At 42.2% G+C, this 20,289-nt stretch overlaps 2 protein-coding genes across 3 annotated transcripts in view; both read right to left on the minus strand.

The window, feature by feature from the left end:
* Positions 1–5,611: 5,611 nt before the first annotated feature.
* IL22 (interleukin 22) lies at positions 5,612–19,649 on the minus strand. 2 transcript variants are annotated; one of them, XM_049792237.1, is made up of 10 exons: positions 19,568–19,649; positions 15,097–17,950; positions 14,023–14,391; positions 9,964–10,255; positions 8,213–8,302; positions 7,876–8,133; positions 7,199–7,264; positions 6,959–7,102; positions 6,673–6,738; positions 5,612–6,319 (listed from the first exon to the last, which is right to left on the minus strand). In XM_049792237.1, exons 6-10 carry the CDS (start codon positions 8,077–8,079, stop codon positions 6,206–6,208), a joined length of 594 nt encoding a protein of 197 aa, XP_049648194.1. In that variant the 5' UTR covers positions 8,080–8,133; positions 8,213–8,302; positions 9,964–10,255; positions 14,023–14,391; positions 15,097–17,950; positions 19,568–19,649; the 3' UTR covers positions 5,612–6,205. The 2 variants fall into 2 exon arrangements, with proteins under 2 accessions (XP_049648194.1, XP_049648193.1); XM_049792236.1 differs by having other exon boundaries at positions 15,097–18,543; positions 19,568–19,624.
* Positions 19,326–20,289, minus strand: part of MDM1 (Mdm1 nuclear protein) — a 77,068-nt gene continuing 76,104 nt past the window's right edge. The window contains 1 exon segment of the mRNA XM_049792231.1: positions 19,326–19,619. The gene's annotated coding sequence lies outside the window, so the exon portion shown is untranslated.

A 20,289-nucleotide genomic window follows, 5' to 3' on the forward strand; every position in this document is an offset into this window, starting at 1 on the left:
CTCACACATGGCTATTATCAAAACGAGGAAAACTTGTGGTGTTTTACCAATTCGCAGGATCAGAGTCCTGGTCACGGATTTGTTTTGTGTGCCCAGTCGCTGCCCACAAGTCCTTGTCATGGAACAATTGGATCATTGGCAAATTAAAAATGAGAGCGTGACGTCAAGGTTGAGCAGCTCCCCGTTTTGGAGGCTTCAACCTCACGTGTCAAGTTAAACTGGACATTTCATGTGCAAGTAACTGTCTCACATTTTCTGAGACACACATGGGTCCCGTCAAACCAAGACGCTTTCCTAAACTTAATGGCACCTCTGTTACGTACAGGAGCAATGATCACTGCGTTGAAGGTGACATGTTAATGCCTACAAAATAATTATATTGTTTGCCAAATGCTGTGCTTGACAAACAAGTATTCTCCATTTTTGTGTTGCCAGAGTAAAAACGAGCATCAGAGCTGATAATCCCTAAACCTGGGATTATCTACCTAAAACTCAGTTATCCAATTTTTTTCATGATAAAATATGAAAAAATGAGTGAGAATCTGAATTTTCTTCTATTCAAGACTGGCAGGACTCACATTACAAAGGATAACTACTAAAGGAGAAAGGTTGGTCAAACCAGAAATTTTAGAGACATGTTTGATAAGAAGTATTAACCTAAGACAAAGCCTGGATAGTTTTAGACCAACAAAAAAAAAAAAAAGGTCACTGCAGTGACAAGCAGTGTCTAATCTTTATTTTGGAACCTTTGCTGCCCAAATAAGTGTTAATGCATTGGACTTTCTGGAACAAGCCTTTCATCAGAGCAGTCCAATTTATCACTTCCATCAACATCTGTGTTGAAATCTTTCATCTTTTCTTTGTAATATAATTAACTTGATATAAACACAAACTACAAGCCTGATTTTACACACTTTGAAGTCAATAGTTTTCTTTCTATCTTCTGTGGAGCAGCACCAGGTACATGATGAGCTAATCCATCGGGGAGCTCTTACATGTCAAGGCTTAATGTAAAAGACAAATCAGCAAATCAATCTTCACGACTGCATAGCTTTTAGACTTTACCACAGATACCTGATTGCCCCATTCCTTTCACAGTTTAATGAACATCATCACCACTCCTTAAATGTGCTGCAGGAGTCAGAAGCCACCCTCTTTGGGAAAACTATAGGACAAACCAAACTTTAAATCAGTGCAATTTTGCAGTTTTTTGAAAACAATATCATTTTGCATTCAGTCATTTGAAACTAGGGCTACAATTTCCATTGAAGAACCTTAATGGTTCTTGCAGAAACAACCATACAACAGTGTCAAGTCAGCTAGTCAACTACACTTTCTTCAGTCTGTTTTTTCAAAATATTTCAATTCATGTTGCTGTGAGCAAAAGAGAAAATGTTTTTAGTTTAGGAGAGTTGCTCTTTCTCTTTATTCAATCCTAGAGAAGAAAAATGGCCTGATCTTGGAAATATTTAATGCTGTGCCTTAGTCTTTCATTCTCAAAAAATGTTTACATTTGGGTCTCATGAATTAGTTTGCTGAAGATAAATGGACAGTTCTTCCCAAAATATTTTTTTTTTTAATTTCTCCTTAGAGGAGGAAAGATATAGAAATATCTTCTTTTCTAAACCACTCATCAGTGAATTCCAGATTAAATTATAGCAATTTATATCTGTGAATTTGGCCAGGGATTTGGAATGTAAAGGTTAAACAGAGAGAGTGACTTCCTAGACTTCAGAAGAAATCTTTTCACTTACATAGTTGTTTAACACTTTTGCTAGCGGTGAAATTCGTACAGTTCATCTGATAAGGTCTGCAGCTGCGTGTTAACCAAGAAAAAGGTGTTACAAATGGGTATGTGTTAAGAAGCATGTGTAGCCCCAGAAATGCCATCAGCCTTAGCATAATTTGTATTTTGTAACTTACCTCATGTAAATAAGACTTCCTAACAAATTCTTGAACGGCACAGAATCCTGGTCTGGATCCCCTGAGAGGCTGCATTACTTTCCATCTTAAATATGTTATTTTATGTAACATATCATTGGGTAGTGCCCTGCCAAAAATACCCTGGATCCCACAGAACTATATCATAGGTTTTGCTTCTTCCCATGGTCATTACCTTCTTCCTGGCAGCATCATTCATAAGCCTGAGATTGACTGTAATGTCTCTGCCAATGCTGCTTCACATTAGCAGGTCAGTCCTGCTCCAGATTACATCAGTTTTACAAACCTCCATTGGGTACTGATGATGGCTGTGACCGAAAAGGTTATCAGGCATTTATTGTCGTTCAGTGCAATCCGTACCTTCCTCAAAGCAGCAACTTGTTTAGCTAATTGTGCTTTAGAGCACAGGCTGACATAATCACATGCCACTGGTTTACCATCAGGATAGCTTCAGCTCTTTGCATTGCCTAGAATATACTTCCAGCAGCAAATTGGAAATATCAACCCTCTATTATTCTAGGTCACTTAAGGAGTATATATTCAGACATTGAATAGATAAATCTCACAACTGAGTAACACTCCACGCAATGTATTTAAGAGACATTTCTTAAACTGTCACCAATACTTACTCAGCAGGATGTGGAAACTTCTATTCATGCTTTGGGTTCGTCTCTCTTCACAATATGAAGTTTCAGAGGTAGTTTAAATGCTTTATAATTACCTATGTAGCAAAAAAAAGTGCCTATTCTGGTTACCTAATGTAAGCAAAGGGGAGGAAGAGCCAACAAAACGCAAATTTGGCAGTAGGTGGTTCTGTCAATTTTTGCTTGAAAAGAGGTCCTCCAGCCTCTACACTGGAGGTGTCCTCGATGAAGGATGTGGAGCTGGTGCCTTCCCTAATGGCGCGAGGTCAAGGACCTCTGGGAATTACAAATAGTCCATGACTTGGAGGCGGGGTGAGGAAAGAAAAATAGGGCAACGGAAATAAGAATTGCGCGAACAACGGAGTTTCTCTTTGGTGACCCAACCGAAAAATTAAACCAAAAAAATCATTTTGGGTGAGCCCAAAGCACTTCTCCAGCTCAAAATGAAACAGCTCATTTTGCTTTCAAATCTGTTTTCAACCTTTGAAAGAAAATGTACATAAAATTCTAAACCAAACTATTTTGAAGCGTAAAACTGAAATATTTTATTTAGAAACATCAGAACGAAACATTTCAGCATGATTTTCCTTTTCTGAGCCGTAACTATTGACTGAATTGAAACCCAGCTTGCCTGACTGAAACTACATCTTTATTTTCTTTTGGTCAGTAATTGTTTGTCCCAGACATTTCCCCTGGTTGTAAGGGAAATCTCCTCCAACTTCTACTTCCTTCGTCTGTTCAAAACTGACCATCACCCACCATCCTTCACACACCCACAAGTCACATGTGCCCTGCAAAAAAACCTATGAAGGAAATTCTGCAAAATTTGCTGTGTGGCATTTCCAGGGCTCCAGCTCGTGAGGTTTCCATGGTAGAGTCTTCCAGCTGGTGGTTTTCAGGGCTGGAGGAGTTGATAAATAGTTGACTTTGGTTTTACACTTCTGTGGACAAATGGGTTCTCAGCTGGGTTTAGCCCCAGTATGGAAAGCCTGAGAGACTGATTTGACATTTCTGGGTAGGGCAGCTCAACGAGGACAATGTGGAAGAGGCCTAAAGGAAGTAGAAGAAGGAAATAAGTTAATTATCCATTTGTGAAGAGATTATATCAACAAGGAACAGCATGTGTGGTTCATGGTCTAGTCTCTATTTCTAATCAAAGAAGAAAGCAGGTACTTTTGGGGCAAAGTCGCATTACTCTGTCCAAAGGCACAGTCTTTATAAACCTCTAATGTAGATGAGATGAATGACACCGGGGTAATTCTTATTACCCTCCACTGACTGTAAATGAAGCCGGGTGTAGCTTGGGGATAGACTGTGTCTGTCAAAGGTCAGTGAGATCAACTCCCCATTTGGTGCTTAACTTCCCTCCCTTTGCTGTCCGCTGTTGCAAGTTCGAGTGATAAGGGAAAGGATATTGGCCAACAGCTCTTGACAACATCGTTGCTTATCCCACAAGAAAGAAAACAAATATCCTACTGAATATAGCAAAAGGTTAAATCGCTAACACTGTAGCGTGGTACCAAATCCTGGCTGGCTGTCACTGTTGGGTCACTTCTGCCTTGACTGTAAACAGGCATGTAATTCATAAGTTGTGGGATGCAAATGCATTTCATAAGAGTGTGGAGCAAAGTAAGCCATGTTGATTGCATCTAGTTTGACAGGTAACAGGCATGCATCACCCAGATGGATCGTATGCCAGTCTAGTATGTGAGTTCCCACAAGAAAGTTATAATTTCAGTTCACATAAACCTTGTTCAAAGTAGGTATGGATGGATGCTTTTATCTCGAAATTGTTTCAGGAACAACATGGGATAGTTTAATCTATATCATAAATCATAAACTAAATCATAGATTAAATGCCCTTTAACTTCAACAGCCAATGTAAGACATGTTGAGACTAACTATTTTTGGACTAATTTTAATTTCTCTTTGAATTTAGTTGATGAACCTGCCAAGGTAGGTCAAGGTAGATCTCCTGCCAACGTTTTTCCTGTATTAGAGTATCTATTCATGGGGTGTCTTCTAGGTATCCTTTTAGCAAGCATTTTTGCATGTATGTCCCTGATACACTGTGTTTACAAAACTTCACCCTCCTCGTCTACACTGCCACCCCAAGTCCTTTATTTGAGGATATTCGTGGTGATTTTTTTTTTTCCCAGATGTGGACAGGATGCCTCTTACCCTGATTAATAAATGGTAAAGCCTTGTTCAAGAAGTTTTCACCAGTTGCTGACAATCTGCTCTTACATATTTCCTCTGGCCTTCTCACTATTTGGATGCTTTTCACATCTTTAACCTTGGTCCAGCCACCAATGTCCCTGGCTGCACTAGAGCAACTCCTCTGTCTTTGCCTAAGGGACATGGCTGAAGGACATGACAATGGTGGATTAAACTGCTCTTCAGTGACTTGGGGTTTTTCTGTCTAGGAGCTTATGTTGAAAGTAGGCACCAAGCACTTCTCTTCTGAAGTACTCTCAAATCCCTGATCCTGTAGAGCATCACTTGCGCTCAGCATGCCTATAGGGCAGTGAAAATGCAGTGCTCTGAGTTTTCAGTAGCAATTGCTGCCTGGCTGTTTGTCTCCATCTCATCTGATCCGGGGGGGACAGTTTGGGACTTTTCACCAGCAGCTATTCAAGACAGGATCTTGTCTATGGGCATACCGAGGCAGAATCAAAGAACCAAACCAATGACTCTCAGCAGTGATGTTATTTTTCCCACCACCCCCCACAAGAAAGGCTGACCCACATGCTCTCCTCTAAGCCCTGGCCTCGGATAAGTTGAAATTGCAGCCTTATGGTGAAGAAGCCTGTCCCCAAACCGAGATTCCGTCCTTTCTGGATAGAAGAATACAGCCGCTGGCCCAGCAGCCCCACAGGCACAGTATGTGTCATCTCCCTTATGTTTGAGTAAAAGAGACGAGCTCTGTAAATGGCAATATTTGAGCACCAAAATATTTATTGCAATAAATTAGAGAGTAAGCATTTATAAAACAATCCATCTGCATATAAATATCACACAGCAGTTTTAATTTCATAGTTCACTTAAAATCCTCTGGTACAGCTTCATAAATACATTTCCATGGATATTTTTCAATTAATCTATATAAATAAAAGTGCTGTATAATTATTACCTTAAAATAAGTTACCATTAAATATGAAAGACAAAGAATATTTCTGAATTGGTCTGAAATACCAACTATTCAGGTAAAGGTCAGAAGGGGGCAACATATGCAAGAGAGATTTCCAAGTAAAAGGCTCAAAACATACTGGCTACGTATCAATGCCTACCAAAGCTGATTCATAGGTGTCAAATCTCAGCATATAAAATACAGAAACAGTTGTTTTATTCCTATGGGGAGGACAGGAGTGTGCCTTTGAAAATAACTAATGCCCTGTGTTGAAATGGAGCTGCCAACACTGTCCTGGAGTTTTCATTTCCAAGAAGGCAGCAATATGCATCCTGTCTGTGCCCACTTAGTTTGCTATTTTTGGGACAAGTGAAAAATATACTGCATGGGGGGTGTGGGGGAGAGGGGTGCAGTTTCCATAATAGTTAATCAATTGGAGCATAGCAAGAGTTTTTTGGAGACACGTCTTCAAGCCTGATCTGAAATTCTTTCAGTTTTTCTTCTTGTTCCCTGCCTTCTTTGGGGCATCAGTACAGGCATTTTCTATGTAGTCAAACAGTAAATCCAGTTCTCCAATGGCTTTAGTCTTTCCATTCTCTCCCAACTAGAAAAGAGCAGAATGTGAGTTTTAGCATCTCGTTATTGCTCAGAAAATGGAAATTAGGCTTGTCGCAGAAACTGAATTGAGAACTTACTCTCCTTATTCTCTCAAGTAGTTCTATTAGAGTCATTATATCATAAGATATAAACCAGCTCATTCAAATCTAGTCTAGCATATAGTTACCTGCAACTTGACTTCTGAAGGTTTAAATTACCATCTAATCCCCTCTTTAATGCCCCTGCAGGCTTCACCTCCTAAATAACCTCCAGAGTTCATTTCATAATTAAGTCAGCCTTAATCCAACAAAATGTCTGGAGTTTGGAACTGCTCTTTTTAAGTGTTGGGAAAAAATTTACCTGTTTCATTTTGCTCTTCATTTCTTCCACGTTCTTTTCAATGTGCTCTCTGTGTCCTGAGGATTTCTAAAAAAAGAAAACACCCAGACATAACATTGGCAGCTGTATGCAACAATGTGCGCTTTTTTTTTTTTCACACCTTTCTATCAAGCTTGAGTCTGATATCTTTGATCTGAGGTTTCCTTTCATATCACTGCCTTTTGCTGCTGTTTGCAGCATTCTGACAGCCAGGAGCAGCGACAAGAGTCACAGCTCAGAGAAGGGAAAGAAACCCAACGCTACTCACACATCTGCTCAGCTCTGAGGTCAGGGACGCCAAGAACTGTGCCACCTCCTCAGCGTACGGGTACTGGTCCTTGGCCTTGGTGAGGAGGACATCTTTCACTACAATCTCCGCAATCCTCTTCATCACGTAGCAGTGGTTGTTTTCCTATGTATGCACGGGAGAGGTCACGTTAAATCACAGCAAGAGACCAAGGAGTGCTGCAGAAGGATGCAAAGAGCAGCCTCCCGGTGTAAGGCTTACCTTGACGTTAACATAGAGCTGCTGCCCAATGAGCCTGTTGTCCGTGTCCTCATCCAAGACCCTGGCCTGAGAGTAAAAAAAAGGGAATGTCAGGTGGGGATGGGAAACTTACCTGAAAATTAATTATAAACCCTAAGGTTTTCATCAATAATAGTGCCGGTGAAACAAGGGAATGGACGCTATAGACAGTGTGTTACAGGTCGATAAGTTGGACATTGTGTCTGTTTCTCCCCTTAACTGGGTGAGATTCAAGATCAGTATCACTGGAAAACAAATAAGCAGAAGTCTGAATTCCCGTCCCCCTCTTAAACATCAGATGTCGTAGCGGTTACGATGACTGAACCAGATGCCACAGGTGGCCGACCTCACTTGGCCCGCCGCGCTGCTGGGAGGTGCAGCAGCACTCGATGGTGTAACCGGCAGCCCAGAGACCTGCCCGAGCAGAGCACCATCAGATGCCTGAGGAGCTGCCTGGCCATGGCTGGAGGACAAGCGGGCCCAGCTCCAAATGGACTGGGCAAACAGAGAAATGTAAGCTCCTGTTTCACGTTGATCCACGTTTTTTTTCTGGAGAAAGGCATGAGAAAGAGAGAGGAATGCCGAAGGCGAGAAGCCAGGGCTCTGGCAGAGGAGGAGATCCTCAGATCCCGCTGTGAAGGACACGTGGGTTACCGTACCATTTTAGCCAAGGTATAGGTGCGATTCCTGATGTAGGGCTGCTGGAAGTTGATTTTCCTGAGCCTGCAGGCATGATGGGTGCTAGAAGCCACCCCTGCCCCTTTCGGAGGCAGAGGGCTGGTGAGAAGAAGAGGGAGACAGCAACAGCAGCAGAAGAAGACCCATCCTGAGAAGTTCTTGGTCAAGGTCAGCAACGAGGCCATGGCTCACGATCCAAAGTCGTCCGTCCCAGCAGGTTGCAGCTACAGCACTCAGCACTGACGAGAGACAGCAGTGTTAGCATCAGGGAGAGTGGGCAAGGCAAAGGGAGAGAGGCACAAAGGCTGCAAGCCTTACCTTTGCTGTGATTCTTGATGTGCTCTGCAGGAGGTGAGGTGCACCTTATATAGGGCCACCAACATCTCTCTCAGCTTTTTTTTTTGGGTACTGGTGGTGAAATAAAAATGACATCAGCAAGTCTCCTACTTTCCAGTATCCTCTTCTGAGAACTACCTAACCACTACAAAACCCACAAATACAACTTCAAGGCCATTGTAATCTTTAGCTTCTTATAAAATAAACCAAATCTTAATGCAGGGCAAAGCAGGGGCTTTTACTGGGGCAGGAATGCTGAATTCTTTTTGCATACAAATATTTGAGAACTTTATGGGTTTGTGCCTCCTGTGCTGATTGTAACACACTAATTGGATTGGCAGTATGAAGGCAGATAATGTAACTCATATAAAGTTTTGTTCATCTTCTGTGGTAAAAGACTGGTGCTCCGCCGCTGCTGGCTGGTATACACAAGTGGTCGGGCTGTACCAGACCCAAAGCACTGCCCACCTACCCTGCAAACACCCTTTCTCACACGGTGGCCTGCTGGAGTCACCGGCCATCTGCCCATCACTGTGCGATCCTCTCGGAGAGATTGGAAACTGCATAGGACCAACACCACATTTATCATATCCTGATCCCATTTTCCAAAAAATCACCCATATTCCAAGCTGTAACCGGGTGTAATGACCAGAGCCGTGGTCAGCTTATCCAGGTGATTTCCACGTTCCTGACCCTGTCCTAACGTAAAGGCAGAGCTGCACCTTTAGTCTGAAATGTTACGCAGGGTGCTAAAGGGAAACGGTACTCCCTTTAGAGAGTAATTTGCAACCCAGCTGTAGACAGTAATGCGTGAGGATGCAGAACTGGTACAAATGCAGACTCCTGGTTGTCTAATGCTCACAAGGTGACAAATGTCAGAAATGGGAGTGGGAAATCCGAGGCTCCAGTTCTGCCTCTGGGAGTCAACAGGGGCATCCCTGGGGCTGGGCTTCAACCTTCGTGGCTGAGGCTCTCGGGACAAGAGCCGTAATCAGCTGAAACGCCCCACTCTTTTCCTTATACCCGAAAGGAAGCCATTAAAGGCTGGCTGTCATCAATTTGCACTTTAGCCTCCCCTGAGGCATCTGCAGCACGAATTCGTCTCTCCACGCCTCAGTCCTGCCTCAGTTTCCCTTAGATACCTGCCGCATCAGCTCTGCACGGGTCTGCGCCCTCGAAGCTGCAGCCCCTCACCCTGAAGCCACCATCCCCACGTCCCTTTCCGTGTCCCTCTCAGGGACCCATTCCCATGCCCAGCCTTCAACAGCATCCCGACCGCTGCAGGCAGCAGAAAGCACGGCGGGAGCCAGGACGTCGACAAGCTATTCGAGAACATGTTTATAAACTCTTTTCCATAAATGTTTCATCTGCCAGGCTAATGGGCCCAGTGGGGGAACAGGTTAATGAGAAGATGGGAGGCTGAGTTATACTTAGTCAAAAGACAGACGTTAAAGACCAAACTGGGAGAAATCCAGACAGAGAGGCTGTTTTGTTTGATTGGCCTCCCCTGAAGTGCATTCCCATGAACTCCTCCCCAGGCGTTAAACACAGGCTGATAACCAAAGTCTGCTTCTAACTGAGGTTTCTCACACTTCTCCACCAGCTCACCCAGCAGAACAGAAGTCCCAAACCCAGACCAAAAGCTGTGAATGGGCATTCAGACTCTCCCTGGTCCAGACTCCCCATCCTCTTGCCCTGCTGGCAGATCCCACCTCTCCATCCCTTTGCCTTACCCTCGTCAGACACGGATCCAGCTTGCCCGACTTCTTCTTGTGGCTCCAGTCCCATGGAAAGGGTTCATGACCTGGGTAAGTAGGTGCTGTGCCACCCACATCTGTTCAAACCACTGCAAGGAGCCCACCTGGTCCCAAGCTTCCCACACCTCCTGATGGATATTTGAATGACATCAGGCAGATGGATGAGGATATTGATGCTGAATCTTTCTTCTGCCCTCTTTCATGTAGTCATTACAGGATCTCTTCTGTCTGTCTGCTCTAGTGTTGGAAATCATACACCGGGACATACCTATTTTCATAGAAAACGTTAAGTTAGACTTGATAAGGCTCTCTTTCTCCCATCTGTATTGTTAGCCACCTCCCTCAGTCATACTACTTTTTGGCTGTGCCATGATGTCCTCCATCTGAGGCTTTTAAAAAGCTTTGTTTCAATTGTTACATTTACCTCCCTACCTCTGGTATTCACCTTTATTTTCCAGACACTGAAATGCTGAAAAGCGTATTTTAAGTTCATTAGTTCATTAATTCATATTTCACAAATTCTGTTTTTATGACACTCCTAAAGCCTTCACATTATTTAACCTTTTCTTTGCAGTTGTGTTTCAGTTATAACAACCTATCTTCCATCCCTCTAGCTTACTGTGAGCATGGTCCAGCCCAAAAATGAACGTTCAAAATCTCACTGGACACTAATTTTAGCAGACTGTATGGTTTCCGTGCTCATCAGTCCACTCCTGGCCTCTTCCCAAGCACCTTCCAGGAGATGACTGCTGGTCCTGGATGTACCACTGAGTTATGGTGTAGCCACAGTCGTGGCTGCAGTTATTCCCTGTAACATGTCAAGAAACTTTTTTTGGAAGTGCCTCCCATTCCCAGGGTCTGCTGTTGCTGTTATGAGATTGCATTGAACAAGGATGTGACTAATCACTGCTATCACCTCTTTTGACTAGCTCACCACACCCTGGATGGGAAATACACATTCAGCATTACATCCTAGGGAAAGATGGGGTTAAAAACCTCTTACTCCAGTCCTCAGCTGAAGCCCAGAGAAGGAGGAAGGAATCGGAAGCTTTGCTGCTACAGTTGAGGAAGAATTTCTCTTTCTTCTTGTTTGAGGAGGAAATACAATAAACTTCTGAAAAATAAGGTCTTGAGCCAGCACTGAAGGTGAACCTCACGGGAATTGCTTAGACACCCCTCCCCAAACAGGCTGCTCTGAACTGTAGAGCTGACAGAAGAGGTCAGTGGAAGGAAAGCTGCATCTAATTTAAAATGTGGTACCCTAGCTGAAACCACCACTGGTGGGTCTTGCTTTGGGGAGAAAGAATAAAGTGGAAAAAACGCATCTGAAGAACATGTCTTAAAAGAGCAGCCTTTCTCACTAATTCTTTCCTATGTTAACATTGTCAAGTATTCTAGCAAATGGTATGGGAACTGGTAATTTAGTAATTGCTCTTTGAGCCTGCACTACTGACGTCTTATGATACATGATCGTACCAAGCTTTTCTTTATAAAACAATGTTCTTTTGAAAACAAACAAGCAAACAAAAATGAACTCCAAAAAAGACCTCTTCAAGCTCAGGTAGGGGAGTTGGGAGGGAGAAGAGGGGGAGGGGGGGGAGTAATTTTGCTTTTTAATTTTATGACTTTTTCTAGGTTTAATGATATTTTTAATGTTTAAGGCTAGTAACACTTTTAAATACAAAATTCTTACAAGAAAACATACCTGCTATGCTTTTAATTAAAAACAAGACCTCTGAAATTCTATAAAGTACCCTCTTTGCCTTGCTTTTTAAGTATAATTAATTAAAAAAATAATTTTGAAATTGTTCACAGATCATATTTTCTCCCCAGTGCCATCCCAAGAGTTAAACGTCTATCCTATCACTGACCTCACCAATAAACTTTTAACGTGTAATTACATGGAGTTTCCCTAATTCATTAAGAAACCATAGTGGTTGAATATTCTCGACAATGACTTCTTGACCCATATTGAGGACAGAGGATTTTTTGAGGAGGACTGGAACTCTACATCATGTCTGCCTCAAAAGCCACAGACACTTCCTTCTTACTTTGAATGAGGCCACAGGTGAATAACCAATACTGTACTTTGACATTCAGCTGTTGTGCATCATCACGAGCACACTGGCATGCAGGATTTTTTTGAGCTTTAATACATTTTCAATCAGCTAGGATTATACTGCATTACCAGAAACATTCTCAGGATCATATTGCATTACCAGAAACATCCTCAGGATCGGACACTGGGCTACAAACATTGTCAAGAGTAGGCATGTGGAAGAGTGAGCCTGTGTATAATCCTCTTGGGTCTTCTCCCTGGTGATGAAATTCTCCCCGCTTAACCATCTGTACAAATGGATCACAGGTGATATAATGCCTAAAACTGAACACGCTATCTATATGCAGACATCCTCAACTTTCAGGTCACAGTCATCCCCTTCATTTTGCTCCAGCTCATTTGTGAGCTAGTTCATTGCATTTTATCTCAGTTCTTCTCTGTTTTTGCCTAGACTTTCAAGCTTGAACAGATTAAAGAAGACTTTAAAAATGTTTCAGCTCGAGCTCCAGTGGAGCCTTATTTTAGTCAGCTCTCTGCCCAGCAATGAAAACACCAGTAATGGAAGTTGATTTTTCTTTATAAAACTTGAAAATAAGGTTTTCTGTAATCCAGCCATTCATTATGAAAACATCCTAGTACACAGGCAAGTGTCTTCTGGGCATGATCATTAGGAGTGGCAGAAGGAATTCATTTTCTATGGAGGAAATTATAGCAACGCAGAGATTGGGAGAGGACGGATAGCATTTGACTGTCATATTTTCACTTTTTTCACCATAGGTTTAATGTTGTGTAAGGGACTCTGAAACTTTTGGGAGGAAGATTAGTAGTAGTATTAAAATTGCTTAGCCTGGGAGTGCTTGTTGACTTTGGAAAAGACTCGTGTCAGATCTCAGTACAGATACTGCTGACTCAGGCTTTTTGCAGAGGATGTGCGATTCACCCAACTCCCCTGACAGTAACACTTTTGTTACACAGTGAGTAACACATTTCCTCTGTCAGTAACACTTTTGCTTATATATCTGGTATTTCATCAAACATCTTTGTTTCTGACCTTCACTTGGTTGTTACATAATTTCTAGGCCTCCTAAGTATAAGATGCTATATAATAAACATAATAAAACTGGTATTTCATACCACAAAAAGTCTAAGTGGAAGGGAACTAACAGTTCATTGTGGTCACTGTTTTAAATTACACTCTAGGACAAAAAAAATTTTGGTTTAAATAACTTTATTCTCACCTCAGAAACATTCATGTAGTGGACATCCAACAGAAAGCCACCCAGAGACACGTTAAGACAACACTGTACAGCTGCTACCAATGTTATTACTGCTACCAGTGTTATTACTGCTACCCCAGGACCACTGATGTAACTTTTATTGCAGTGCCAGGATTCAGTGCTTAGTATGAAAACAAACAAACAAAAGAAAACCCACCAAAACCCAGTGTCAATGGAAGTGCAATAGATACTGCAATAGTCCAGTGGTCCTGCCTCTGCAGACAACTGCTGCCAACGTTAGTAAAGCATAAACAAAAGTTTTAATAAGACTTGCCAATAAGAGCTATCACTTATCACTGCAGACAGGAGAAAAGAGAATTCAGACCATCTCAGTGCACATTGCCTCATGCCACCAACAGCATCGTTATTAACCCTTCCACCAGATGGCTATTTCTTTTAATTCAGAGTGTAAAATCCTGCGTGTATTATGAGAGTCTGTCACTTTATATAGTGACCTACATATATCCAACTATGTCTGGTGAACAGTCAGATCAGGTGAACTGAAACTTCTGTGCTTCCTGTTAATGTGATGTGGTTGCACAGCAGTGACTCAGTGACATGGCAAAGAGGAATTACTGACAGAGTGTATCTCAAAGAAAACCACTCTAACTGGGAACAGAATTTTGCAAGCTGGTTTATAATCCAGAATTCAGTGACAAACAGTTACTCAGATCAAGAAATAGGTCCAGCATTACGCACCTTCATTTACCAAGTATCATCAGTTTTATCGTGTAATGAATCCACACCACCTTGAGGATGTGTGGCCATTTTGACGGGAAGCAACATTATTTAAGGTGAAGTACTTGTGCCCAGACACTGCCCACACACCAGCACTTCCACCGAGGCTGTGAGCTCAGCATCATCTCCTGAAGGTGAGCCCTTGGCCGCTCAGTTATTCCATATAACAGGGCTGCTAGGGAAGGAGGTTGTTGGTTCCCATGTTGTTAACAGTAGTCTTCTAGTTAGGATCCATCCCTAGGAAGTCAACAGTCCATGCCCCAGCCCTTCCCCAGTCCAAGGTTATGCTATTGCGCATCTCCCAGGAGAGCCTCCGAGTCAACGAGTTTCCTGTTGGAGTGGGACTATTGTCAAGAACATGAGATTTATGGGGCCAAAAGGAGACCAAACAAAATAGCTACAGCCTAGCAATTTGGATGCTGTTTTCCTGGGTTATCTGTTTTTAGCCACATGTCGTGTAAGCTAGAATATGTAAACAGGAGTCAGCTTCCCAGTGGAAACACAAAGAGTGCGCTCCTCACGAGAGCACTGTTCCGGGAACTCACGGACCCACTCTGGCCGGGGCGGACACTGAGCCCCACAAGAGACCTTGGGGTGAGAGCTGGGCACCCGGGCTCTCCAGAACAGGGTGCATCTGCAAATGCCTGTATGTGTGTGTCACACCAACTCAGCGACCAGAAAAGGACCCAGGAAAGAAGAAAACCAGAAGCACAGGCTTTCTGGATCCTGTCAGCCATTCCTGTTCTACTTCAAGTCTTGAAGTAGGTGCTTTGGAGACACACCAGCACATGACGTTATTAAATAAAGTCACCTTGAACAAAAACCCATTTTTTTAATGTATATGCAGACACACATATGTATATACATACACAGACACACATACAGTATGTGTGTATAGCAGATATAAACACAGCTTAAAGGAAAAGCTTCAAGACCCACTCAAAACCTGCCCAGGTCGCTGCCTTCTTTACCTCAGGAAAGGTAAACTGGCATAAATGTGAATCAGTGACATTTACAAAGCTGATGCACACTTACCAGAAGACCTTATCGAGAGCTCTGAAGAAAGTGGGGAGTGAGAATCTTCAGTTGTCCTTTTCCCCTCCACCGAAGAACTGTCTGCACTAAGGATTTGCTGCCAGGACTGTGGCCACCAAACTCCCCCTGCAACAAGCAAGCTCATAGCAGCAAATGAGTGCTTTTGCTCTTATACTGTTATTCCAGCCTGATGAATGGAATAAACGGATCCAACAAAAAGCGTATAAGCTGTAAACACTATCAGGCCTTGCTCGCCTTCCCAAAGGACTGCCAGTTTCCTGGTGAATCTTGTGCAATTCTCAGTCCTCCACCCTAACAAGACGCTGCAGGACCACCGAGCACCATCCATCAGTTTCTCAGGGCTCTTCCCGAATGCAGCACGTTCAACATGCCGAGTTCAGATCAACTGGGCAGGGCCCAGTCGCTCCACAAGCTTCTCCAGAACGCAGCCTCCGAAACAGAAACCTCGCAAGGTCAGTTCACATCTGACAGGGATGAACTGTAGTAAATATCAAAATATTTAGGAAGCTCATTCACATTTTTAACATGGAACTCCTGATGTCCTTCTTCAACACAATATTAAACTCAAATCAAAAAGCAAAATAAAACTTGGATTTCTGTGAAACTGGAGTTTTCTGGTTAGCTACCATCCACTATCCACTCTCCAGCTTTCGCTTTCGGTGTGATCACTGCTATGTGAGTAACACTTTCCCATCGGGTTTCAATGCAGAGCAAATCCTCAGAACTGACTGTGCTTCAAAGAGTTAACCATAGCTCCAGTGTCCCCCTCGCTCTTCCCAAGGCTCCTGTCTGCAAAGGTTTGAATAACTGCTGGAATCAGGACGTTAATTTAGGTCGCTTCACATGAAAATTACCATTTGGCTTGTTTTATCACACATTCGCATGCATCTAGGTAATGGAACAATTTGGCTTCAGGCTATGCTAAAACTTGGTCAACGAGGGCACAGCAAAACTTCCACTTGCATCAGATGGCGATGGGGCTCTTTGCTGACAGATTTTACCAGACAGCAAGAACTGCTCTGACACCAGAACATTAGGTGCCAGCTCAGCCTTGCAGGAACAGGCAGATGTAATAACGCAATATGGCATTATGCAAGTAAGCACACTCTAAATTGTTCAAAGAAGCTATGCTTCCTGCCTCATCTTCAAGTACTAGTAATTTGCTTGTCGAGTATTATGGATAGTATTTGGAAATCCCTTTTTCCTCCACTGCTATCTGCCAGAAAGCGATGACACCAAGAGTCAGATAAGGAAAACATCTTAGTACCTGGACTTGAAGAATTTGCGAGTGAAGGAGAAAGCTGGTGGCTGGTAAGTAACTTTGCTTCCTTTCACCCTTCTGCAACACACACTGGGCTTCAGGCTGTGGCCCTTAGGTCCAGGGGGAACTCAGGCTACCTGCAAGGCATCAGGGAAGGCAAACCTGTTTCCAGGAGGTTGTTACTCACTACATAGGGACCCATATGAGCAATATAGAAGACATATGGATCTATTCATTGAAAAAGTCTGAAAAATCCCTATACAACAACATACCCATAGTGATTTAAGTATCACTGGAAGAGCACTGGGCAGCCTTGGGACTTAATCCACATTGTGTGTCCCAAAAACAAGCCTTGTTGCCTACACCTTCCTTAAAAGCAATCTAGCTCTGATGGCTAAAGAAACTTGACTGCTTACATTTGTAAGGTTAACAACATTTATATACTTCACACTATGTTTCAGAACTCACCTCAGTATGGCATTAAAATTTGAAAGTAACAACAAAATATTATTGCAAAACTAATGCATTTTAGCAGGATTTTTTTAGCAGGATGGGATTATCCACAATCCCAGATGTCCTTCCAAACTTCCCTGCAGAGCTGGAAAGACCCAAACAATTCTTCTCAAACTGTTCAGTCCAGTGTTTCAGGGGTAATTTCAGCATTTTAAGTAGAGAAGGCTGATGCATGGTGAAAGGCACTGGAAACTGAGACTCAAAAGAAATGAAAGCCCAGAGCCATAAAAGGATGCAAGTGCCTAAATACTACCTTGCTGCTACTGTAAGCATTTAGCTAAATCCTCAAAACCCTCCTCATGCCCAGGAGCATCCAAACCTCACTGGAGGAGTTGCCTAAGTGCTGAGAAAGGTGCTTCATCCCTCCTGGTGAAGTCATTCCACGACTGATTTGGCCAGAGAAAGGAGGAAGAGGATGCTAGAGTGAGCATAGCTTTGGGAATAGGGAGATCTTTGTTCCAACTCCTAGGTCACGAACCACTTTTATCCAAAAAAAGATTCAGTAGAAGAAACCGAGAGCTCGCTTCTCCTTCTCGCAGACAGGCAACAGTCTTATTATCTGGCAAGATGGGAGGTTTTTGAGACGTGACAGACTCGAATCAAGTCTGCTCTTTGTGGGCTTCTGGGGGAATGCTTTATTGGCAGGAATACTGGGTAAAGGAAAGCCTTTTCCCAGCTGGCAGCAGTCAGTGAGAAAGAGCTGGCTTCTTTACTTGTACAGGGGGTTGAGAGCTGTGAACCCTCAGCAGTGAGATCCACTCAGCGGATATACCCAACTTGGGAACAGCAGCTGAAAACATTCAATTCAACACTTATTGACTGGGTCCATTATTAATGTGCTGGTTTTGTAAATCTTGACCTTAAGTCGACAAGATCCCAAAGCTGTTTATTCCTTAGATGCATCTCCTATTGGCAACTGCCTTCCTCCTTGTTTATGTACTTGGTTTGTCCAAGGCTTCTAAGATTTCCTTTGAAAACAATACACATTCACTGTACAGCACGCACTTGTAATTATTAATAAAGGGTGCACTTTTGAACCTTTTTTCCATGTTCAGCTTGCTGGAAAACACAACAGGAAACATGTTTGAAGGTTGGTCTGAAATATTCAACAAAACAAAACAAAAAACCCTCTTCAGCTAAATAAACAACAATAGCAGAAAGCAGGCATAAAGAATTTTACATCTGCTTTGAAGACTACAGAAGAGTACCCTTCAGAAGCTTTGCACTAGCATTACTCAAAAAGGGTATTTTGTCTACATTTCTCTTAAATACTTCTGTCCAAAAGTAAATTCAATTAGAACATTTCAGGCAAAAGCTAAAATTTGTTCAGATGGAAAATAATGTCACAATGATGTGTAGGATACCAGGGGCTTCCATTTTTATCTCTAAATTGGGTTTGTACCCCCATGCAACAAAAATGTCTCCCTCCTTTACCACTCTGTTGTCTCCTTGGCAGAGTATCAATATACATGTACCATACAGCACACATCTAACAAACTCAGAGCTACCCAGATGCACCAGACTCATGGTGGAATACTGTAAGAAAAATTGGCACCTATGCTGTTATATCATCTATGACTTACAGGCCTCAAAATCAGGCCTGCACAAAAACTCTGACAGAGCTGTTGGATAGCCAGGAATCCCAGGCAAACCTAGAAAAAACAAAAATAAAGGATCTAAAAAGAGGACACAGTTCATAAAACTCAAATTACAGGTACTACAGAGGAGAAGTAATGGATGATGAGAGCTCTTGGCCATGAGAACCACAAGAATGTGTTGAATTTGAAGAATGTAGACAGAAGACACACAAATTAACCCACCTGCAATACATTGTGGCAACACTCCTTCCTAAACAAAAATATTTCCATTTTTTTAAGCCATTAAGTTTTCCACTATAAAACTATCATTTTAGAGGAAAACTGGCAATTTTCATAAAGGCTGTTGGACATAAATACAGTTTCTCTTTCAGTAGGAACTTTCTGACCAGTTATAACTTACATTTTAAGTGCATGCCACAGAATAATCCCAGAAGTCCTCATGATAAAATAAAATACCTTGATTTGTTTCAAACAACTCCACTGGTAGGAAGCTACTGCAATGCGTAACTTCTGGAAGAAGTGGACACTGTTTTCTAACATGGTCGGTGCTAGATAGCACTCACGCTTTAAATCAACACCTCATTTGTGGAGGACTGGCCCTTTGGGCACTGCAGCCTTCCAGCCTGCATAGCATCCACCTGCTCTGGGTCACAATTCCGAGTATCAACATAACTAGCCTTAGTAACTTCTTTCTAAAGCTGAGTTCCAAGATAACATTTTGTCTTTCAAAGGTCCACAGATATTCCAGTTGAACAAGTGAAACACAGAACTAAACAGAGAAGAGCCAACGTAATAGGCTCCACCAACTTATCTGGCATAACTTGAACAGAAACAAATCAACGAACCTCTTTTATTTTCAGTAATATGCATACATAATTGTGTACAAAATTGAAATGTAAGCAAATGTGTACAAAATTCAAATTGTTCTTGTATAAAATTTCCAAATGAAGTAGTATTAAAACTTGAAGCCACACACGAAGAACCAAACTGTCTGCTAGCCACCTATTTCCTCTGCTTCATGTTAACTTCTTTGTATCACTTGGAAAGATAAAACAAGCTGTCAGCATAAATCACAAACCTTTTCCACTGTGACAATCGTAACAGTATGTTGGTCTCCCAGAAACGGGCAACTAGGAGAAGAGGTAATTAAAACATCAAAGTCAAGAAAAAACATTCTTCTGAGCTTACTTTAAGAGATCAACTACTCCTAAACACCTGAGTTTGAAGTGAGGATGTGGAAGGCCACTGTTTAAGGTGGCTGAGGTTGCTTTTTCTAGAAAAGTTGAAGTTAATACTAAACACGGGTCTTGCCCACAAAAAGACAAAAGTTCATGTCAGTACATCTGATGACTGCAGTACTGTACACACTGAACTCTAATAGTCATGCTGGCCAAAAAACTGTGGACAATGAACAAACCCTCACGCTTAGTGTTCTTTTCTCAAACCCCTGTATGTTCCATGTTAGCTTCATTAAGAAATAATAAGATTTTGTTGGGAACAGGTTAAAAGCAGAAAGTAGTAAAAGTAACTTTTTGTTACAGCACTGTGTTGTACTGACAATTCATACAGTAACATAAACAAATATACCACAGTTGCCTTTAAGATAGGTTAAAATCAAGCAACTGAGATGTTTGGTGAATGATGGTGTTGCCCCTGAATACTGTCCCAGGTCATACCACAGGACTGCAGCAAAATACCTTGAAAAGTAACACACAGGTTGCATAAAAAAATAATTATCTCAGTTTCAAGAGGTGCCACTGAAGAAAAGAAAAGAAAAGAAAAGAAAAGAAAAGAAAAGAA

This window comes from Accipiter gentilis, chromosome 34 (assembly GCF_929443795.1).
Source record: "Accipiter gentilis chromosome 34, bAccGen1.1, whole genome shotgun sequence".
Classification (NCBI taxonomy): Eukaryota; Metazoa; Chordata; class Aves; order Accipitriformes; family Accipitridae; genus Astur; species Astur gentilis.